Source organism: Procambarus clarkii, chromosome 88 (genome assembly GCF_040958095.1).
Source record: "Procambarus clarkii isolate CNS0578487 chromosome 88, FALCON_Pclarkii_2.0, whole genome shotgun sequence".
In the NCBI taxonomy this organism is placed as follows: Eukaryota; Metazoa; Arthropoda; class Malacostraca; order Decapoda; family Cambaridae; genus Procambarus; species Procambarus clarkii.
Window position 1 is genome coordinate 20,659,842 of NC_091237.1, and position 25,358 is coordinate 20,685,199.

The 25,358-nt window shown below is 36.5% G+C and overlaps 1 protein-coding gene across 42 annotated transcripts in view; it reads right to left on the reverse strand.

Moving 5' to 3' along the window:
* LOC123745767 (zinc finger and BTB domain-containing protein 14) overlaps nucleotides 1-25,358 on the reverse strand; it is a 191,875-nt gene that overhangs the window by 162,520 nt on the left and 3,997 nt on the right. For 41 of the 42 annotated variants that reach the window (XR_011225743.1, XM_069317665.1, XM_069317664.1 and 38 more), the window contains exons 3-5: nucleotides 24,616-25,230; nucleotides 24,214-24,477; nucleotides 20,014-20,133 (exon numbers count right to left, since the gene is read on the reverse strand). Coding sequence is in view for 41 of the 42 variants with exons in the window: in XM_069317665.1 (XP_069173766.1) it covers nucleotides 20,014-20,133; nucleotides 24,214-24,477; nucleotides 24,616-25,230 (999 nt within the window). In the remaining variant the exon portion in view is untranslated. Of the gene's footprint in view, nucleotides 1-4,577; nucleotides 5,747-20,013; nucleotides 20,134-24,213; nucleotides 24,478-24,615; nucleotides 25,231-25,358 lie in introns of those variants that run through there. The other variant, XM_045726696.2, reaches the window with a different exon arrangement.

The window sequence follows — 25,358 nt, forward strand, 5'->3', positions numbered from 1 at the left end:
AAATACACCACTTTGACTTATATTTAACATCTTATTTCATTACCGTGTACACAGAATGAACAAATCTAAATAGTGCAGCAGAAAAAAACACAAAGTATGTGCAAGTCAAGCATCCCTAAACCTAGACGATCGGACTAGGTTTCGGGCCTATGTATGTATGCTCACTATGACAATAACCCAACAATGCTTGTGTCTCACACAGGAACTAGGAGCAACAAATGACCTTGCTCAATGCATCATCAAAAATAATGAGACATTCAACATTAATATACCTCTTACTAAATTAAAACATAATAAATAAAATTGTAATACATAATCACCTTCACCTCACCTCACACCTCTCCTGTTTGCCCCATTATAAACACTAGTTCTGTGTATTGTATCTTTTTAATTTGACAAAGTCCTTACAACCAAAGCTTCATTTGTAATTTAAGGCTATTCTCATCCAAGTGTTTCTCTACTGTTGTCAGTGCTGTGTGCTCTGATGTGAATATTAGGAAATATTCTTCAAAATATGAATGCAACTAACCCTGTACTGTATAATGCAGGAAGTGCACGCAATACATTCAAAAGTACACTGTTAAAGTATGCAAAACATTGCATGCCTGCAAGCATAAGATCTAATACTGCATGTGTGCTCAATATTGCACACACCCTTGCCAGCATACACAAATTACTGGGAAAAATTACCATCAAAAGTTTATTTTATTATGCTCACTGAATGTTTGATAATCTTGTCCTGTTCCAAATCAAGGGTGACTAACATGTGGCTCATCACCACTCTACGTGCAGCCCATGGCCCACTCTACGTGCAGCCCATGGCCCACTCTACGTGCAGCCCATGGCCCACTCTACGTGCAGCCCATGGCCCACTCTACTTCACTCACAAATTGAGCACAATACACACATTTAAAGTAAAAAATATTGTATACAGTATATTTGCAAATTAATGTTTTTGTCTGTTGTGTCCATTCAAAGGAAAGTACTTGTAGGTAGGTCCCATAGCATAAGATGTTTGTGTGAATGTCGGTCCAGTAGATATTAGTTACACATGTTTTATGTAAACCACAGGATAACGTTTCATTCAACTGAAGTAGAAAGTAAATTTCTTTTCTGCATTTTCAATTACAACTGATGAAAGTAAAAATTTTAATGATACAGAATGGCTCAAATTTTGTATACATAGTACTGATGAAAGTAACTAAACAATGTCTGTAAAATGAATACCAATAAAAGAAACAATGAGTGACGATAAAGAGAGTTTGGTAAGAAAGTGCCGGACAATAATATTAGTCATTTATTGGACAAAAACCAGGAGTCTAGCTACAGATGGGCACTGAAAATGGAGGACTGAAAAACTGGTGTGGCTTTTATATTATAGTAAAGGTAAAACTAATAACTGTGAATGCCAACCATGAATCTTGCAATTTCCATTCCATTATTCATTATACAGTAACACATTAGCAATAAATAACGTCAAGAATGTCATCATAAAAAATGTGATCTTTAAACGAGCATGAAGTCTTGACCACAGACCGTTAAAAAGTCAACACCAGCAATCAACTGCCAATTAATGCACAACTATATTCTACCCACTTCAAGACCCCGAACCAATATAGAAGCATCAAGAGGAAGTAACAGCACTTTGGAAGAACTGAGAACCCTCATAGACTGCCATATCACATCTACATTTCATGGTTAAGTCAGGGAGTTGTACACAAGCGTTTTAATAAACTGTGCGGTGAAATACAGATTTTATGAAATGGAAAGAAAGGATATGCATTACCAAGATAATGGATGGGTTCCAGATTTAGCTTTCATTGTAGATATGGCAGATCACTTAAATTACTTGAAGACAGATGCAAATACACACAAAATTTGTGAGTTTTATGATTGTGCTGCATAGTGCCTATGGAGATGAAACTAACTTTTCAAAGGTAACTTGCAAATTAACTTTTCACACTTTCCAACCTTGAAATCCTTGCAAGATTGATACAATGTGTCAGGCCAAGAGATGGCAAGTATAAGGAAACAGGAATACCAGAAACCTAACATACATCATACATACATAGTCTTGTTTTTACAAATATGATTATAATTATTATTTTACTTTTACAAGTGCAGTTACAAGATGAGAGCTATGCTCGTGATGTCCTGTCTCCCCAGCACTCTGTCATATAATGCTTTGAAACTACTGACAGTTTTGGCCTCCACCACCTTCTCACCTAACTTGTTCCAACCGTCTACCACTGTGTTTACAAAAGTGAAATTTCTTATATTTCTCCGGCAGCTTTGTTTCGGTAGTTTAAATCTATGGCCTACTGTTCTTGAAGTTCCGGGTCTCAGGAATTCTTTCCTATCAATTTTATCGAGCCCTGTTACTATTTTGAACGCAGTGATCATATCACCTCTTTTTCGTCTATCTTCTAGTTTTTGCATGTTTAATGCTTCCAACCTCTCCTCGTAGCTCTTGTCCTTCAGTTCTGGGAGCCACTTAATGGTATGTCTTTGCACCTTTTCCAGTTTGTTTATGTGCTTCTTAAGATATGGGCACCATACAATCGCTGCATATTCCAGCTTTGGTCTAACAAAAGTCGTGAACAATTTCTTTAGTATTTCTCCATCCATGTATTTAAAAGCAATTCTGAAGTTAGAAAGTGTAGCATAGGCTCTTCGCACAATGTTCTTTGTGGTTCTCGGGTGACAGTTTTGTATCTAGAACCACCCTTAGATCCCTTTCTTTGTCAGAATTCTTTAAAGATTTCTCACATAATTTATAGGTTGTGTGGGGTCTATGTTCTCCAATTCCACATTCCATAACTTGGCATTTATTCACATTAAATTCCATTTACCAAATAGTGCTCCATATACTTATTTTGTCTAGGTCTTCTTGAAGGGCATGATAATCATCTAGGTTTCTAATGCTCCCAATTATCTTAGCATCAGCAAACATGTTCATATAATTCTGTATTACATCTGGAAGATCATTTATGTAGACAATGAACATTACCGGTGCAAGAACTGAACCCTGTGGTACTCTACTTGTGACATTCCTTCAATCCGATACATTGCCTCTGATTACAACCCTCATTTTTCTATCAGGAAATTTTTCATCCATGTTAGAAGCTTACCTGTCACCCCTCCAATATATTTCAGTTTCCAGAACAACCTTTTATGTGGAACTTTGTCAAAAGCCTTTTTTAGGTCCAGATAGATGGTCAACCCAACCATCTCTTTCCTGTAAAATCTCTGTCGCTCGATCATAGAAACTGAGTAAATTCATTACACAGGATCTTCCAGCTCAAAAACCATACTGTCTGATATTATATTGTTTTTCTCCAGGTGTTCTACCCATTTAGTTTTAATTATTTTTTCCAATATTTTGACTATTACACTTGTCAATGATACAGGTCTATAATTGAGGGGGTCTTCCCTGCTGCCTCTTTTGTAGATTGGAACTATGTTAGCCTTTTTTCCACACATCAGCTACAACTCCTGTACACAGGGATGCCTGAAAAATCAGTTTAATAGTGGTCTAACAACTGTGAGAGGCAAGATCACCCTGTTCTGAACCCATGTTGCCCAGGGTTATGTAGATACAGTACTGTGATTCCGTGTGTTTTGTGATCGTACTTATGAACACTCTTTCGTCAAAGAATTTTATGATGTGCTTTTTAGAGCTATTGGTCTATCATTTTTTGCATCAGCTATACAACCTTTGTGAAGCGGTACTGTATCCGCTGTTATAAGTATGTCAGGGATAACACCAGTATCTAGTTACCGTCTCCAGACGATGTTTAAGGACTGTGATAGTGGTGTTTAGCAAATCTTGGTAAATATAGGATTTCAAGAGTCTGGAGTTGATGCAGAGTGCATGGGCATGCTATCTATGGCTACTGCAAAGTTGTGTGGAGTGAAAGTAACATTTGATCTTGAAACGTGAGAAGAATTTTTTTTTTTCAAGAAAAAAAGAAGAAAACGTAAAATTATTATAACATTATTAAGCATCACTAAGCAGGACCCACTCAGCACGCTAGGTTTATGTTCTGCAATGCCATGAAGAGGACCAAATCTATTTCAAATACGCTTTTGGTTTTGAATCTGTTCTCTAGACAATGGATTTGCAATCATTTTGATACAAAATTTAATGTTATAACTCAACAAATAAATTAGAAAATGTTTTATGATTGTAAACATTTTCCGTATCACTGTATCATTTTCTTTCACTGATTGGCCCATGGACTGCCTGGAGGAGCTGAGAACATTTACAGTCTGGAAAGTATTGTGATGCTGGACCACAAAAAGTGTCAAGTATACAGTACTGTATACACAACATACAATAAGTAATAATTAATAATGCTGAATAGGAGGAAGGTTTTCCTCTAGCTTCAATATATTTACTGAAGTTTCTTATACACAAAGTAATTCTCAGAATCCCCAATACTTCACAAGCTTACACAATCTGTTCCTTGTAGCATGATTGAACTGAACCACAGACTTTAATTAGTAATGCAATAAATAGATATTTTTAATATAAAAGTAGTTGTTAATGGTAATATTTTGGAAAATAAATAAGATTTAAATTTCAACAATACAGTATATATAATAAGTTATAATTTATTAAATGTATATTTATACAGTATGTGTGTGTGGTAATTACCAAAAGAGGGCACCAAGCCTGAAAGACTATTTAGCACCATGTCTCTCAATATAGAACAATTTCTAGATATCATTCAGGATGCCAATACAAGAGCAAACTGACATGTGAGCAATGTTCACGGTAGCACATTAGCCAAACACTTTATTGAGGGGGTAGGACACAAAGGAACACCGGGGAAAGATAAATTTTCAGTCCTGAAAATCAGAACACTCTTCTACAAGCTAGTGTGTGTGACTGATAGTGGTGCAATGCAGTTCTAACTGCCAGGTGCCAGTCTCTATTGCATATATGTATGTGTGTTTAAATACTGTACCTATGTGTAGTTCCAGGATGAGAGCTAAGCTTAGGTGTCTCGTTTTCATTATAAACTGTCATAGAGTTTTGAAGCTTCCAGTGGTATTAGTACAGGCTATATACACTTACTCTTCAAATGTGCTTTAGCTCAAGAATAAATAAAATATTTGTCCTAGGTCCCAACAGATGCAGTCTGCCTAACTATCTCTTTTTTCAAAATCTTGGTGACTATTATCAAATATAAGCAAATTCAATACACATGATCTTCCAGTCTAAACTAAATTACCATACATTTTATTTTCCATTTCCTTTTCTAGTGATCTGGCTACCAAACTAGTCAACAATACAAGTCTATAGCTAATTGAATCACCAATGTTGCATTTTTATCAATTGGGACAGTTGTCCTTTTCCCCACCCAGTGTCTGCTAGTTTTCCAGTATGCAAAGATTGGGAAATAATCCTAAATGGATAGCTCGGCTCATAAGTATGCAATCATAAAACCCAAGGCAGCAATCTATCTGAACCTACTGCATAGTTGTTTTTTGAATTCTCAAGTGACGTTTTAAATGCCATCTCTAAACGTATCTAGGTACTGCACTCTACTCTTCTGCTCCAAAATTTGTGGCATTTGGTGCTGTGCACCTCTTGCCTTGTACGAAAGCAATGGGACCGATCTGATTCATTGCAGCTGGAGATGCCTTCTGGGAGTATTTGTAACATAGTTTTCTTTTTTAAAGGCAAGGAAACTATTGTACATTGCTTCAGCTGTTTCTTTCTTCTAATGGCTTCCATCTACAAAAATCAATAAAACATAATTGGAAATATTTTGAGTTTTACCATTTATACCTTAATATTTCCCATGCTCTGTATGCTAATTTTAGTGAACGATTTTTTTTATTTCAACCAATCATACAAAGACAGTAAAAAGATTTCCCCACATCCAGTATATTTCCCATGCCCATATTTTAGTGAATGAAAACAACTGCAGCTGGAAATGAAAATAAACCACAGAATTTGGCTTTAAATACAGGGTATGCTTAATGACTTTCCGAAGGCCCCCTACTCTTCCTTCAAATATTGCTTCCACCTACAAAAAACAAAAAAAAACCTGATTGGAGACATTGTGTCACCAATCACACCCTAATATTTCCCATGCTCTATGGGTTAATTTCACCGAGCAAAATTTTAATTCCAACCAGACATGAAAGACAACTACCACAAGAACCTGTCTGAAATCCCCACATCTAACTTATTTCTCGCACACCAGCCTCAGAATGTTTTGTTAAAGGTAGCTAGGCTATACCTTAGTGAGCAAAAACCTTTCCAACTCAAAATGAAAATAAGCTATAGAATTTGGTTTCAAATATCCTCAATAGCTATCTCAAGGCTCCAACTCTTTCTTGTAATGTTGCATCCATCGTCGAAAATCATTAAAAACTTTATTGGAGCCACACTGTATTGAGAACGTTACCACTGATGCTCTAGTATTTCCCATGCACTGTGGGCTAATTTTATTAAGCAAAATTTAAATTTTAACCTATCATGTGATGGGCAACTTTCCCACAAGTCTATAAACTCTGACCCAACATCCTAAACAAATCTGTACATCACCAGCTTCACCAAACACTTGGTTTGTAAAATCAGGCGAGTAAATCTGGACTGGAGCGCGAGAGATTTGCTGAAAGAAGGTTCCGCTATATCTACAACATTTATCTTCTAACTATATCTCATCTAGAATTTTCTCTTAATTTAGAAGTCACTACTTCACTAGCCACGAGTACATGTTAGAAACACAAAACAGTCATTAAAGATTTTTGCCAGTCTTCCCTGTGATAAAACAAATTGGCAGCAGTTAAAGAGTTTGTTGTTACAATTATTTTTCACCACTTCATGATTTTTCTTTTGTACAAGCATACACTGATACTGTAAATGTTACAAAAAGTAAAATAGTATTTTTCTAAAGTTTTGATATTAAAATGAGCACAAAGGCTTGCTATATTCCTACTGTAACACTAAAAGCATTATACATAGGCAACCTGTGGTTTGTGCAGTACTGGAGAACATAGATTCAGTAGTTTAGTACTGTACTGTACTGTATTCAGAATTAATTATTTTATACAAAATTTTGAAGTGCATGTATGAACTTTCTCATTTATAGGATTTTGCATAGATTATCAAACCTGTGAATCTACTGTGCTCTGGGCAGAATAGAACTCCCACAAATACAATTTTTATTGTTTTACAAAGTTCTTCAATTATTTTTTATAATCATTGTATTGTACACTGAGAGAGTGGAAAGTGGAGGTAAGCATTAACATTCAAACAGGCACTTTATGTACGACCAAGCAAAAAAAAAAAAATCATGCTTGTTGAGGACTCCAGACGAATATCTGCTGGCTCATGATATGGCACAAATACTGTACACCTACCAGGTAAGTCTGTTTAAGCCGAAATACATTTTACGGACAACCAAGCACATTAGACAAAAATGTTTCTAGGATTAAAGTGTCCTACCTTAACAATTCTTTGCTTGAGATTTGAGGGATAAAGCTGTAAAAGCCTGCTGTTAGCTCCATAGGGTCTGAAAATCAAGTTCTCCTGGCTGTTGCATCCTTTGGTACCACAAGGAGAGTACTGTACATGTATTTTTGTTAATGTTAACACTAGATGAGGTACCAAGCGGTGTCCAGGCCTCACTCCCCACCTCCCCCCTCCTTCCATCCCCTCCTCCATCTGTTAGTCTTTCTGTCTTTCTCTATCTCAGAACATACATTTTTCGCAAACACGCATAAATACATTATTTTTACAACTGTTATTTGATGCACAGTTGTAACAAGGTAGTTAATAAACAATGTGGTTATGATGGGAGAGACTAGCTATAAGCATCTGGCCTTGAACCTTGGACAGATACTATTATATATACACGTTTTCTATACTCTTGTATTAATTTTGATATTCAAGCTTCAGATTGAGGAAGCTTGAATGTTGTTGTTGTTAAAGATTCGCTACCTGGAACAAAGTTCCAAGCAGCATGGGCTATGATGAGCCTGTAATAGAGGAAGCTTGAACTTGCGCTTTACAAGAGGTTTCCTCGCATACAGGAAACGAGAATGGGAGGCATCAACAGGGCCAAATAAGAAGTACAAAACAATCATTTGGTCTTGGGTACAATTAATACTGTATTGTATTGATGTAATAATTACCTCATATCAAAATATCATCAACAGGTTATGTGCAAAGAGCAGAGTTGGGCCCACAGTTGGCACCTCTTCTCCCCCCTAACCCCTTATGCTGTTATGGCACCATCTGATATCTTATTTCCTCATAGGGTAGATATATAGACAAAATTTACATTTTATTTAGAACTTTTATAGAATTTCTAGACATTTTATTTTTCTATGTTTATCTTTTATTTATCGAGTAGATTTCAAGCAATGGTTTACTTTGATGCATCTGGAGACACTGTATAACATTTGTAGGTTTTTGGTCTACCTCTGATCCCCATTCTTCCCACACCTTGTTAAGAGAATCAAATTCTGATCCTGGCTCTCAGGCCTAGTACAACCTGAAGATACCTACACCAAAGTACCAGGACACTACTGAGAGGACAATCCCAAAAGATGTTAACTATTCATAAAATGAGGGGGAAATGGTGACAAAACTTGAATGGCCTTGATGTAACCAGCCTGTTATAGGAGAATGGCTTTGGTATCGGTACTCTTTTTGATGCATTACAATATACAAAGACTGTACACAGTGTACGCAAACTACTTGACTGTAGGAACATCTCACTTAGCTCCTTGAGGATCATAAGCAAAGTAGCATTTCAATCCACAAATAAGTAAACAAAAATTCCAATATACAGTACTGTTTATGTCTGATTATAAAGCTTCATTACATGTTGCTGGTAATGTGTTAAAATATGAATGAATGAACACATTTTGTTGAAAAAAAGGGGGGTCTTTCCTGTACAAATGTTGGGTGAAACAGTAGCTAGGATGAAACAGGAGTTTTCTTTCATGCTAGATCTAATGTAAATATTGCTTTATGTAGTCTGATTTTAATAGCCATGGGCAACCAGTCAAGTGTGTCGCCAATTCTTACTGTACATTAAATTTTGTTTATTATACTTCCTGAAATTACAAAACTGCATAATTATTACTTTAGGATACAATAGTGCAGGAAGGATTGATTATATGTACAAATCCATCCATCTATTGTATCCTAAAGTAATAAATACAGTACACAGCTCTGTAAATTCAGGAAGCATAATAAACACAGAAAACCAAGGTGGAGATGAATGCAGCAATGCCCCATCACAAAAACAGTAACGTACACAACTTTCTCATGTAATTTATGCATGCTCACATTAATTAACCGGGTGCACGTTTTCCATCTTTCACCTTATTAAGAGTGAGATTGGATTGGTTTAAAGAATTCAATCACTCCATTTTCCATGTACTGTACTGTATCACGATACAATTTGGACGTATGATTAAAAAAAAAAACAGATGTTATTCTTTCTGGGTAAAGCCATCCAATTCTTATTCAGAAAAGGAGAAGGTTGTAAATGAAGAGTGATCGAGAACCAAAAGAGCAAAAACCCCGATTCAAGAGGGTGCGAACATCCCAACTTGACAACTGAAGACAAAGGTAAACAAAAATAAAGCCTTGAGAAAACAATACTGGTCAGATTAGGCAGCAGAAAATCAAGAATAAGGAGAGAAAACTAAAACTCTGGCCAAAGACCAGGATGGCTCAGGAGGAGCAGGAGCTAGCCAGATAAAAAAACATTGCCTGAGACAACAGCGAAACGAGGCAGACAAAAATGTTGACACCAAATGCCAACAAAAGGGAAGCCTTACCAAGGCCAAATGAAACACAGCGACAGTATTCAGCATGAGAAGCCTATCCACAAACAATCAAAATAAAAAAACACGAAAGGACCACATGTATATAAACCGAGGAAAAGCTATGAAGAGATGGCAAAACAAAGGCCACATGAGGATCGTAAAATGAACAATACTGTATGAGCTTGGTTATTCGAAGCTCGATGAACCAAATATTTGGGTTATTCGGTCAAAATTGAGTCTGTATAATTTTCTGGCAAAGCTTCCCCATATCTAATACTAACAGCCCCATTCAAAGTTGGAGAAATTGTTGACCTGGTAACATGCAAAGTTCTTTTACAGCTAGAATTCACTCAATAAAACATCTAAATTATTGGGACTGCCTAAAATTGTTAAATCTGTATTCTCTGGAGTGCAGACAGGAGATATAACATTTCTCATAAGAGAAGGGAATTATACCCCAAACTAATCCCCCAGAGAAACAGAAGGCAGGAGAACCTCAATGGGAACAACTGTCGGACATTTAAGAGGCAGCCTCTAGGAGAGTAACAAAACAATGAACAAACCCTTCACTCAGCAGTGATCAAATATATACCATGCCTTGGTTGGTGGCTCTAGTAGCCCACTCGGACGAGGCCACTGCAGCACTCCCGGCAGGGAAACAAAGCAGCATTCTTGACCAAGAGCATCACAGTGACGGATTTGGCCTAGGGCTACTGCTGGTCACCTGACTGTAGCAGGAGAGGAAGGAAAGGGAAAAGGTGAAAGAGGAACAAAAGAGGAGAAGAGGAATAAGGGAGAAACACACTAGACAAAGACCCCTTACCCCCAGGGTCAGGAGCTGAACAATGAAACATCATGATAACAAACATCACAGATTCCAGGGTGCAAAGGTTAATCCACCCACAGGTAGTGAAGCGAAGGCAGTAATGGATGGCCATCAGAATACAAGATCAATGGCAATCCCACAAACTCTCACCATTTGAGGGTAGAATAAAAGTGCTGGAATACAACAAGACCTTGAAAACTGCAAAAGGCTTTTTGGGTTCCCGAGGTGCTGGCCAAGCACAGGAGCTGCTCACTGAAAACACCAAAAACAGCCTATAGTCATAAGACTATTAAGGAGGGCATGAGCAGTTGTTATATAAATGAGTACATAACACCTTATGCAACTCTAAACCAAACCCCCCCCCCTCCAGACTGACCCCATCCACAAGCCCCGCCATAGATGAATCAAAGACCAGACACTACGTAGGGCGAGACCAGGTTTTTGTGAAAGGTGCTTTCATAAAAACCTGGCCTCTCAGAGATAGTCCACAAATCCAACAGAAGAAAATTCTGGTTAAACAAAGGCAATACTAGCAAACCCCTGGAAAGGATCACTCTAGGCACGTGCAGTTCCAGGTGGATATTGAATGTTATGCACACAAAAAATGAGGCATAAGAAACTCACATTATGAAGTAAACACTAAAATATGAATTAAGTACACATGCAATGGTCTCCAACCTTTAAGAACAGCACAAGGGACGGCCAATAATTATTTGGACAACCAGAACTCGAAGAGATGCTAGGAATGAGGAGCACAATCGTGACATTATTTGCCATTCATACCAGGTAAATAACTGATGGGGCAGGGCTGGGAACTGAATAGCTAGATTTATGGCCACCAGGTTAACTAGCAAACAAACAGCTTCACCAGGTGGCTCCTTTTATTTTTTTTTTATGTTTTGTTTACCTGTAGCCTTTTTTTTAGGCCTTAATGAGCTAGTATGCTCAAGCTCCATGTGCCTCTTTATTGAGGATTAGATTTTTGACTCTGGTCCCTTGTAGGCTAATAATGACTCTCACAGACGTGGAATAGTAGACAGAATTGGGGAGAGCTATCCAGGTAGCTAGCACCATGGAGCCTCCATAAGGTGCCCTCCAAAAAACCTGGGAAAAGTTACGTCTAGCAGTGTTGGTGTAGGTAGGCTCTGTAACCCCTTTGATTTTTGTATACTGACACAATTTAAAATGGAAATTTATGTTCTAATTAAATTAAGGAATTTTTTTCCAAAGCTTTCCAAGTTAAGGGTCTTCTGGTAGGTTAGGAGGGCAGGAAGCTCTCCTAAGGTTTCAAAATGGCATGAAAACTGTTAATTTAAAGTTTCCTCTCCCTAACCTAACAGCACAAGCCAGAGGGCCAAGAAAACAGAAAACAGGACAGTACATCACTTTCGTGAGCCGACTTCATTTTGAAGTACGTCGATTTTTAGCCTGAGTGTGCATACGAGCTAAAAGCGACGTCATTTGTAAGAGGACGGGTTGTTTTGTGAGCATCTTCTGTTACACACTAACATTTGGCCACATAAAATGAGTTCCAATTGCACAGATAGTGTACAGTACTGTATATTTATGTGTGCCTATGCAGCGGCAGAGCATGTATAAAAATGTAGAACTATAAAGGAAAAGTTAATGGGATATATTTAATTCATTTATGTATACATGTGTACAGCATAACACTTTACAATATTTGTTTCTGGTTATATTGCTAGTGCCACTAATATAACAGTAACCAGAGAAAATGCATGAACGTCGTATTCGCACATTTAAAAAAAAAAAAAAAAAAAAAAAAGACTGCAGCAGATCGTGGAGCACAAGAATCTGGTAATACCAGCAAGCATTCGTATTTTTCGTAGAGACATTGTATCAATTTATCAATATACTGTATAAATATATATAAATATATATATATGTATTATTATATATTTTATATATATATATATATATATATATATATATATATATATATAAAATATATATTTATATATATTAATAAATTATATTTATATAATTATAAATTATATTTATATCTTTATATCTTATATATATATATATATATATATATATATATATATATATATATATATATATATATATATATATATATATATATATATATATATATATTTTGGTAGCAGTCTTTCCTGTAGACATATTTTATTAAATATGACCGAAAAAGTAAGATTAATAATTCTAACACGAATTTTCTCAATCTTTCGTACATTATGCTTCACTGTTGGAGGTAAATCAAAAATCACTTCTCCAAAATTCATTTTTATTTCTAGTCTGACGCGACACGGGCGCGTTTCGTAAAACTTATTACATTTTCAAAGACTTCACAAATACGCAACTGATTAGAACTTGCGTTTCCCTGATTTTATATCTACATTTGAGTGAGGTGGGAAGGGTGATGTGGCATTACATTTGAGTGAGGTGGGAAGGATGATGTGGCATTAGAGGATATTAATAGGGTATTAAAAGTATCAACACAAGACAGAACACGAAACAATGGATATTGAATAGAAGTGTTTTTAGAAAGCCTATTGGTCCATATTTCTTGATGCTTCTATATTGGAGCGGAGTCTTGAGGTGGGTAGAATATAGTTGTGCAATAATTGGCTGTTGATTGCTGGTGTTGACTTCTTGATGTGTAGTGCCTCGCAAACGTCAAGCCGCCTGCTATCGCTGTACCTATCGATGATTTCTGTGTTGTTCACTGTTCTCTTCCCATAACCAAACCATCGCCAGAGAAATCCTAGTGAACAACACAGAAATCATCGATAGGTACAGCGATAGCAGGCGGCTTGACGTTTGCGAGGCACTACACATCAAGAAGTCAACACCAGCAATCAACAGCCAATTATTGCACAACTATATTCTACCCACCTCAAGACTCCGCTCCAATATAGAAGCATCAAGAAATATGGACCAATAGGCTTTCTAAAAACACTTCTATTCAATATCCATTGTTTCGTGTTCTGTCTTGTGTTGATACTTTTAATACCCTATTAATATCCTCTAATGCCACATCATCCTTCCCACCTCACTCAAATGTAATGCCACATCACCCTTCCCACCTCACTCAAATGTAGATATAAAATCAGGGAAACGCAAGTTCTAATCAGTTGCGTATTTGTGAAGTCTTTGAAAATGTAATAAGTTTTACGAAACGCGCCCGTGTCGCGTCAGACTAGAAATAAAAATGAATTTTGGAGAAGTGATTTTTGATTTACCTCCAACAGTGAAGCATAATGTACGAAAGATTGAGAAAATTCGTGTTAGAATTATTAATCTTACTTTTTCGGTCATATTTAATAAAATATATATATATATATATATATTAATATATTACATACGATATACGTATATCATGCTGTATAAATTATCTTAATACAGTAACCCAATTGAAACATAACTGGTATATAAATTTCAGTAAATATTATACAGCACTTCAGCTTAAAACAATAACTTTCCTCTGACAATGCTGCTCATTAAAATATTCTGCCTTGAACATGATTTTCATCATGTGTTGAGGATATCCAGAAATATCATAAATATAAAATGTTGCATTTTCAATACAGCAAAACATTCTAGTGTTATTTCAGTTCTACATTACACACTGGGTCCTTGTCAAGCCACGGTGGATGGCATTTACCTCCAGGCATAGTGATAACATCCTATACATAAGAGTATATCCTGCTGCAGCAACCAATGATGTCAAACAATAAACTTATTTTAGGCCAGACTTTATTTGAAATTATTCATACCACATTACAATATAAACATAGCAAGTGTGTTTCTTAAGGCTGTTTTATCAAATAATCAATTAAACAAATTTATAAATATCTAATTCAATATACCTGACATTTTAATATACATTAAAATTAATCTTTTTTACATTTTAGAAAAAGTGTCAAAATATATTTCAAAGAAAAAGTCTGGCCTCAATAACATGAATGAGAAATTGTCAAGAAATGTTAAACAATGAGAAGAGGAGCCACCCTGGATATATTACTTACCTTCTAACACCACTCTCGGACTTTGTTTACATTGTTTATGCTGCCAGAAAAGTGACAATAAAAACATTACAATTTCCAAGAATATATTACTGCATTGGAAATGATCTATTACACTTAAAATCATTAACTTCCTATAGCCATACATATAAAATAGTGGTGATGTACAGAACTAATAAGTTCAAACTGGTTATGTTTTGGTCATAACAAATCAGGAAATTATACCATACATATGCTACATCAAACTTCAATAGATAAAAAAAGAATAGCAACACTACCCAGTAATGAAGAAAATCTTTGTTTTCTATAGAATATGATCTGCCAATAGCTTTCTATCCCGGCTGCTATTTACTGCCCCACCCAGGTCTGGGTTCAAACCTGACCACTAACCACAATTCATATGGACAAGGGGGGGTAAAGAAGGGGGAGGGGAAGTGGAGGATATTCAGGAGAGGGAAGGAGTAAAGGGAAGATGGGACTCCATACCTGTTGAAAATTCTGAGGATTAGTATCCCCCAGGTTGATGGTCTGGTCAATCAGGGAGGGGAATGAAAGCTGAGAGGTCAGAAAAAGGAGAGGGGGAGACAGCAGAACAGGTGAGAGAGGAAGATTGGAGATTGTTAGTGGAGGGGGAAGGAGGGGACCGAGACTTGGGCACCATCATGTATCTACCTCTTCTAGTAAGTCAATGACTGTACAGAGAAGCAATTACAATCTCACCCTAGTTTGACACTACCGTTTTGAAAGACTAAGCATGTTTTTTCCCTATTAATGTGCCCCGAGGTCCTAACAAGCCACAAGTGAGTCCTTTCAGCTTTACCTATATTGTATTTTGGAGTCAGACCTAGATATTAACCTAACACAAAGGTGCAGTGGGTGAGAGGCTTCTGCAATACGGTTAGAACTCTAAAGTTCCTGGCAGTAGAGTGGAATTGATCCCACCTCGCATTTTGCATGCAATATTGGCCCGGGTTCAAGCCTCCGGGAAGGATGGGGTAGGGTGAGGAAGGACCATATAGGAATCAATCCTTAACTGTTCGCCCCTGTTCACTCAGCAGGAAATAGGGTATAGATGTAGTTGTAAATTGATTGGCAGATCAATTTCCAGGAAAACCTAGTCAAGTAAGCCATAATATGAAGTGTGGAAATTAAATTTAATCTAGAACTGGGTATTTGTTTACTGTATTTGTACTGTATAAATGACTTCATTGTGCCAAAAATATAAATATAATTAAATAATCTCTGCATGTATGCAAGTGTATGTACTTGCTTAAAAGCACTTACAGGGTTGAAGAAAAGTTGTTTAATGTAATGACTTTAGTCACAATTTTCTAATCATATTTACATTAAAACTGTGTATTGAGAGAGCTACGGCAATGTCATCTAATATTTCTTTCATGACTTGTACACTGAACAAATGATTTCCTACATCTGTGATTCTATTTTTTTTTTATTGCTCATATTGCTTTCAAAAATACATGGTCAATTCATTTTAAAATTTTGTATGTTATTATATCTACTATATTCCTTCTTTCCTACAGGTTTCCTCAAACTTTCATCATATTTCACCCCCCCCCCTCCTTAGCTAAGAAATGGGCCCTTGTTTATGTTTTCATTTGTTCTATACTTTTGTTTGTGTGTTCCTATAGGTTGAGATTTCATGCCAGGGCCGCATACTCAAGAATAGGTCTAACATGTCTCCTATATATATATATCTTAAAATGTTCCTTGTTCAATTTTCTAACAGTTATCTAGATGCTGATCAGTTTAGAATAATCTACAAGTATTACTCTGCTGATGTGTTTGGTATCAGATTAGGGGTTATGTCAGATCCAAGGACCCAACCAGCCTTCATAATGTATTGTAATTAGGCTCAACTCACTCCTACTATCCTCAAAGCTTTGCATTTATTTTAATTAGTCCAGTAGCCATTTTTCACACTATAATAATTAATTCCCATTATCAGGGGACAGGAAGCCTGTACTTAGGCTTGTATTGAGGTCCCTAATGGATCCCTAATTTTGAGTCAAGAGTGTAGGCTACTGTACTACAGCACTTTATCCCTGTAAATTATGTAGTTCCTTCTGCAATCGACAAAAAATGACACGAGAACTTTTTTTTCCTATTAAGTCACATATGTATACAGTATTAGGAACATGATAACCCTATAGTCTGACATTCACATTCTAATATCTCCCAGCTGTGACCCTTCATATCCTTCCTGAATGGTACACTTTCTCTAACCTAGCACTTTTTTTTTTTCCCCACTACACCAGCTGTTTTTTCAAATTTGAATACAAGTCTCTAGTAAAGGAAAATATTGAACACTTTATGACAACAAAGATGCAGTTTTCCCAAATCCACTCATTCTGCTGTCATTTTGTCATAAAACTGAAATATCAGTTGGTAAAGCAGGATTTCCCTTTGCTGAATCTGTGTTGATGTTTGTAAAACAAATTCCACTGATACTGAACAAATCCACAAGGACCGTGACAAGGATTCGAACCTACGTCCGAGAGCATCCCAGAAGCTGCCCTAATCGACTGAGCTACGACATGGTAAAAGGAGTTGAAACCAAAGTTCTACTGAACTTACTGGATCCTGCAGCCTCTCCGAGGCACAAACAGGATCAAGTAAGTTCAGGAGAACTGGCTGCAGGATCCAGTAAATTCAGTAGAACTTCGGTTTCAACTCCTTTTACCATGTCGTAGCTCAGTCGATTAAGGCAGCGTCTGGGATGCTCTCGGACGCAGGTTCAAATCCTCGTCACGGCCCTTGTGGATTTGTTCATTTGATGCTTCAGGCAATTGTGATTTCTGTGTCCAATGATACTGGTTTTTTAGATTGTGGTTCCTGTCTTCCTCTTCTCTTATATATTAACACCCCATTACCCATTTTCCAATTACAGTACCAGGAATTTCCAGATTTTTTGTGAAAAATAACAGCAAAGGGGTCTACACAATATGCAATTGCCTCTATTAATATCATATCCATAGTAAAATCTAATTCAGACACAAGGCTTTCATCATATCCAGCTCTCCTGAATATTTGTTTCCAACTTCTTTTGGTGTCACTTTCATTTTGGGAAATTCTTTTTGTAATAATTACTCCTTTAGAATAATACTGTGTATGATTCCATCTTGAAATCTTCCTGGATGCTTATATTGATTCTTCAAGCCCTTCCTTATTATTCTCAATACAGTTTATTTGCTGCTCTTTCAATTCCGTTCTATTCATTCACATCTCCTTTTTGCCTCCAAGAACTGTCAAACCAGCAAAGATTTGTTTAGTGCTCCTTCACCTTTAAGGGGTGGTATGTATCTTCCAATAGCTTCTTCAAATTTTTTTTTTTAAGTCCATGTTTTTTTTTATCTGAATTCCATTTCTCAAAGTATTCTCTTCCTCTTTCTACAGCCATCATTGCAACTCACAATTAAAATTTAATATAGCACAGTGGTCAGTGGCCCTCCAGTTAACATTTCTAGTTCAATAATGCCAATGTAAATCTCTATGTGAAGACCAGATCTAGCCTTGCTGGTTGGTCCTCCACCTTCTATGTGTTTCCTCTCTGACATGTTGCACTAGGAATTTCTACCCAGTTGTCAAGTGTGTCTATTTCTGTCACTATTTTGTATATGGTGATCATATTGACTTTTTTTTCCTTCTATCTTCTAACCTTGGCTTTTTTAATGCCTCTGGCCTCTCTTTATAGTGTGTTTATTAGATCTGGAAGCCATTTATTAGAATGTCCCTGCACCCTTTCTAGTTCACTGATGTGCTTTTTAAGATATAAACACCACACCACTACTGCATATTCTAATTATGGTCTCAAGAATTTTGGTAACAATTTATTAATCCCGCATCACTCCAACTAATTTTCTCATTGATATATAATGTTAGCGAGATGTCCTTGTGCATGGATTCCATTTTTGTCTTCTGGTCTCAGGCCTTCTTGCATTTTCTACTGAACCTGTCCTGTTTTCTGATTGTGTACTGTATCTCTTAAAATATGGCATGCACCTCATTTATTATTTTACCTAACAACAAACCATTTCAATTGCAAAAACTCTTAAAAAACTAACCCATGAACTAAATGAAAACCCATTAAACAGCTCTTTTAGACTCCCTTAGTTCCCCCTAGTTAGTTTCTCTGTTGTCTCACTTCCCCATAACTTCTATATTATAGTGTACTGCTTAATTTATTTCGATATATGTGGCCACTCATACCTATTGGAGGTAGGTACTGCAACTTAAGATTTTTTTCCTGTTTAATATTATATCCAGTATTGATAGAACATCCTCTTTCTTCACTCTCACTGGCTGTTTAATGTGCTAATACATGAATATTTTCAGAGAGAGGTTCATTTGTTGTTGTTTAAGATTCGCTACCTGGAACAAAAAGTTCCAAGCAGCACGGGCTATGGTGAGCCCGTAGTATGAAAAGCGGTTCATTAACCTGCTTATCCAGATGTCTGTTATCCTTATATTATACCTGCTTTCAAATTAAACTCCCAAAATACAAGCAATCATGGTTTATCTTTATTTGCTTTTCATATTATCTCTCTCATGATCATTAATAAGACCCTCCCACTTGTTCCCAATTTCCTCCTTTGTTCATGTATTGTTTGCTGGTGGATTGAAGGCAATAATGAGCATCAATTCTTATTTGGTCTACCTACAGTGTCACTATGTCCACATCCCTCTAGATGTCAAGAATTTATTCTTTTACTTTAAATTCCCTTTTACAAGCAGAGTATCACTTCCATCTTTTCTGCATTTTTGTATCACAAAACTAAACTGAGTAGCACTGTGAGAAAACTTAAATAAAAATTCTTAAGTACAATCTCTACCAGTGACAATATCAGGTATTTCACCATTATCAGATATTTTAACTCGCGTGTTGATTATTTCACCCCATACATATACTGTATGCTTTTATACTGTATTTTTAGGAACAGTTAACTTCTCTTGTTTTGTTTACTTCCCCTCCTACGTAGTTCTATTCTTGGTTGTCTATTATGTTCCTGTGCATGTCTGAGTCTAAACATTTGTGTGTGTATGCACCAGCAAGTGTGACTGCATAATTACCAAAGAGCTAATGGCTTCTCATTTTACCAATAATATTTGTCATATGATAGTTTGTGTACATGTCTATATATGCATGTATTTGTGCATGTCTGTGATCCATTTTATCATTCCTAATGACAACTATACTGTATGTAAGACTAAGGCCTGCTAATGTTTTGATATTCTCTAAACAAAATATATATATATTAAATCTATGTCCACTGCCAATACATTTCCAATGCAGAATATTCCTTGTTCCAGTGATGGCTACCTCTTCTGCAACAAGATAATGAGAACACTCACCAGCTGGTGTGCTTGAGACTGCGTTACGGGTGCTCCTTGAGAGGATGGGTGGACGTCTTGACTCCCGTCCCCCCCATATCCCTCTAATCCTGAGAACCCAGCAGGCATCTCACTTAACCACTGCCAGGACAAGATAAAAACATCAAAATTAGGTATCGGGCTTCTTTCACATGGCCAGCAAACATAAAATAAGTCTGGAAACTGCTAGTCAACAGGATAATTCAAATAATGAGGATATATAATTCTCATTTAAAATCTCCATTTACAATTTAAAGGTAAGGATGGTAAATTAAATCTTGCATAATAAGTCTTTAACAGTAACAAGAAAAAACAATAATTAATTTTATTTAAATATGCTGTCATTCTAATATTTTTAAAACAGGAGAAATGTCAAGAGATAATATATATACTATATAAGATATACCATATGCAGTTTCCATTGGGATGCCAATCATATGGTTGTTCAATGTATGTACAGATGAAGTACTTTAATTAAAGAGAATGAAATTAGGTGAATATATAGTAAGACTTACTAAAAAGGATAATCTAGAAAGCAGGCAGAGCCAATTAAAAATAGTAATGTTGGCACAGTTTTATCCCTTTCAGTCCCATCAAAACAAATTCCCACAACATTTTTTATTCAAAACTTAAAACAGTTAAACAGTGCATCGTCGCTCTAATGAATTCTGGGAAGGTCCAAATAGTTTGTGTTCTGAGCACATTGTTTGGTGCAACTAACAAACGTTCGCTTCAGCGAGGATGGTAGATCTCGGCTGCCACGCCTGGCCGTTGGGATGCGGCCACATTAGTATCCAACTTAACTGTATACTATTGTACAGTCCATAAAAGCTTTTACAAATATAAATTTGGGACATTATTTTATAAATTAAATTATAAAATAATAATATTTAACAAAATACTCACAAAACAGCCAAAAGCAAATCGTTATTGCATTACTGTATATGACTCATCCATGCTAAGAAAAGTTTATGCTAAGTCCAAATACTGGGTATTGGTAAATACATAAAAACTTAAAAAATATAAATAACTCAATAACTATGCAGTATACAAATTACCAAAAACAGATGTGAAAATATTCCCAAGTCACTGACTGTCACACTGCTTATTCTAACACCAGAGCTGCAAGGCATCTATAAGTTGTCACTGTACATATATATGTACATTGTTTCAATCCTTCCTTCAAGGTCTGACACTCACATTTTTCATCACGTGTTAATTTTCGTGATTTACACATATACTGACTATTATTTTTTGACTGACCGGATGTCTTACAGTAGCAACTATGCTGCTGAAGACTGTGAGAAAAGTGGAAATATATTTCCGTTGGGCAGAAAATTAACATGACACGTGTTGTTGCGAGATGGCTTATTATGTTAGCTGTCTCCATCACAACCATCCTCACATTCACTCACTGTAGACCAAAGAGTGAGTTTGCTCAAAAGTTAACACTTTTGAGCACAACCCTTTTGCTTTTTTGGGGTCTAATAATAATTGTATATTTATGATTATTACACAAAATTGAATTTAAATTTGTGGTAATTTTTTATATCAAGATTGATGGAGGTTTTGTTTGCAAATCTTGGACACTGTTACTTGTACACCACAATAATTGTTATAGTTATACTTTTGATATAGAATGGTTCGCTAATGATTGCTAACAATATACTATGGTTGAAATGAAGAATGTGCAAAAAATAATTTTGTTGTAAATTTGTAAACCTAGACCAGAGGATGCTTTGAGTGTAAATCCTGGACACTGTTGTGTATATGCCACCAATAATTTTCATATTGTTATACTTCTGATATGTAATGGGTTGGCAAAGATTGCTCATCATGCATGGTCAAAATGAAGGTTGCTTAATACATATACAGTGGAACCTCTATTAACGAGTGGCTCTATTAACGAGTTTTTCCAGTAACGAGCAAGCCACTCGCAGCAAATTTGTCTCTATTGACGAGCTCGCCTCTATTAACGAGTGAAACCACATGGCGCTTCCTAGCGTCTCGCGGGTTCTCGCAAATTCTCGGACGCCTCCGACGCCAGTGTTGTTGTTGTATCTCACACGACAAGCATCCCTCTGGATTTATTTGAGCTTTTCTTTGGGTTTTTAGTGGTTTTGCGACTACAATTTGTAACACAGGATGTCTCCAAACAAGCTGCTTGCTAAAGATAGTGTTGTCAAGAGGAAGAAAGACAATTACTGTGGATTTAAAGAAGGAAATTATAGCAAAGCATGAGTGTGGTGTCTGTGTGATTGATCTCACAAGGAAGTATGGCAGGTCCTCATCAACAATTTACACCATTAGTAAGGGAATGAGGAGGTAAGGGAGGATGCTGCCTCTTCCACCGAGATCAGGGAAGTGTTTGGAATGTTTGAAAAGGTGAACGCATTCTTGGAAAAGCTGCCCTGATAAAGCAGTGACAACCCAGTGTGTGAAAATGTTTAATTAATTTATCACTTTGTGATAACATTTTATGAAAGTGTTATCACTTTCGCAGGTATATGTCGCTTGAACGTAACACTTTTTTTATCTTGAATGCACCCAAACACCGCGCTCAAGCGTCATTTGAGCAAATATTCCTATAAAATCCAATTCTTATCCGATCGACTTGGGGATTGTATACATGTTTGCCATGAAATTTCAGTTTTCTTTAATAACTACATTGCCTATTTGAGAAAACGGCATTGTATTGTATCTTCGTGGTAAGACTATTATATTGTTGACACAACGAGTGTAATCAATGTAGTTTTTTATTTGGTGCTGGTCTAACGCATCCTTGTGTGACATTTGAAATTAAATTTGGGTGAAATTCCCAAGAAGAGAGAGTCCGCCTGACTCAGAGGTGGATTCTCCTTCCACACCATAACCCCTCTCCTCCTTCCCACCTCTCCATCGTCTCCCTCAAGCCAGCAACTACTCTTCATAAGGTAAAGTAAATATTAAAACACTACAACAAAAGATTTATATTTACATGTGCAGTATTATATTTACATAAAAAAAAAAGTCATACAAGTATGGATGTTTTTGGGAGTGGAACGGATTAAATTTATTTTCTTTATTTTAAATGGGAAAATTTGTTTCCAAAGACGAGTTTTCCAGGTAACGAGCTCGGTGCCAGAACGGATTAAACTCGTTAATAGAGGTTCCACTGTATATTTTTTACTGTTGGGGATGGGTAGGTTATATGACGACGTTTCGGTCCGTCCTTTACAATTATCAAGTACTGTTGATTGTGATAACAGACCTGATAATGGTCCGGGACGGACCGAAATGTCATTGTCTCTTCATCTTCTAGTGTGTGGTTTAGTCTTCAAATTCCTTATACAAGGAACTGTCTTCACCCCACAGGGTTCCTCCAAGTTCACACTATATATACACTGCTATTGACAAAATTTGGACTTCCAGTTGTGTGTACGGGTTTCTCAAGAGAGAACTCAATAAGCACCTCCAAAAGATACCTGATCTACCAGGCTGTGATTTATATGTAAGGCTGCGAGCAGCCGCGTCCAACAGTCTTGAGATTTCACCAATATAAAAATGTTTTGTCACATATACAGTTCACAACGTTTCCTATGACCATATAAATCAGTTTTACCTTCAGGTGACTGACTCATATATAACTGTAGGGCACGACTGCCATACTTGACGCAGTACATTATTACCAACAAATACAAATTCTTTTACAATTGTAGCCAGAAAAAAACTATCATGTTAGTTTAAGAATTGGCTGCATAGATATTTTAATTTTATCATATTAGATAAAAGCACTGAAAGGGTTAAAACTGAAATGCCACAAAAAAACAAGTTGAATAAATTAAAACACTGTAGAGTACAGTACTTGCACACCATGATAATACTGCTAAGTGAGAGGAGTCTACATGTAAGGTGAATTGTGGTACAATATTGTCCTTTCACAAAATATCAATAATGTAGTGAGCAAAATTCCTCTAAGAGTACTTGAACCACCATTATCTGTATAGTACTGTACCAAGATTCTGAGGCTGAGTAAATTAAGTAAAACCAAAGAATATTTTGTACCAAAAAATAGAAAAGCTAACCACAGAAAAGAGAAAAATATTAATTTTATACAAGTGATCAATTACAAATAAGACTCGCTTTATACCACCAAACACTATGGGATAACGAAATGCCTCAATTTCTGAGTAGAATACATACCCCCTGCATTCCAGAGGGTCCTGCTAACGCCTCTACAACTGCCTCCGGTAGTGGCTGTGCTTGTCCTTGTGAAGGATTGACTTTATGTTCAAATTTGTTAGGCAACATTTGACTTGAAGGATCTTCTTCACCACCCCCTGACCCATCTAATCTAGAGTCACTTCCCATAGACCCGTAGTCCATCCCTGAGTCCACAACATCATCTTGACTGTTGTCCACATGATCGACCATTTCCTCTTTGACTAGAGATTCATCTACCATGACCTTGAAAAAATAGAAGACAAAATTAAATTACTTGTAATCTATATTACTGTAAATGTTTGCTTCCTGAAATTTGAAGATTTGGAACAGATTTGATTTGCACTTTTGAAGTATTAAACAATATCAAATAATTTCACAAACCTCGACCTGTGGAGGAGTTGGTGAAGAACGGCTGGTAGCTGTATGATCACCCAGTCTGTCATCTAGTGGGTGGTCTGTACTTTGTTCCTCCCTTTCTGATGATCTTTGCTCCATCCATTGACTGTCTGATTGTGTTCTTGATGTCGAGTGCTGGGTTTCACTTTCATTATGGAATGGGGATGCTCTTGGAGAGGCTGGAGGCGTAGTTGAAGTTTGTGCTCCTTGCATATATGCATTACTTTCTTCACGTCTTCTCCGTTTAGGATGTGGACTACTTCTGTCATCGGTGGCATTACGGGACTGGGTCAATCTTTTGTTGCTAGATTCTGATATGGGAGGCTCATCGGGAACAGCGAGCCCTTTAACTCTCAACACTTCTGCTGCTTTAATTAACCGTGCTAGATCATTTTGTGCAACACTTACAGCACCTTCATACATGTAGCTTAAGAGAGCCTCTAGTTCATCAGTTTGTACATCTTTCAACACAATAACTGGGTGTTTACACGGGGTGTTTTCAAAGATTTTTTCAAAGTATTCACTACATGTTGATAAAACCAACTTGTGTACTTGATAAAATTTCCCCTCACAAGCTACAGTCACATCAGTGTATCTTTCCTGCAATTGGAAGAACAAATATTTGAGTATATTTTACCATTACCTTACATATTTGATACCATCCTACTTGAAAAAGAAATATGCATCAAAGAGCACAAAATCAAAACTAACAAAAAATATATATTATT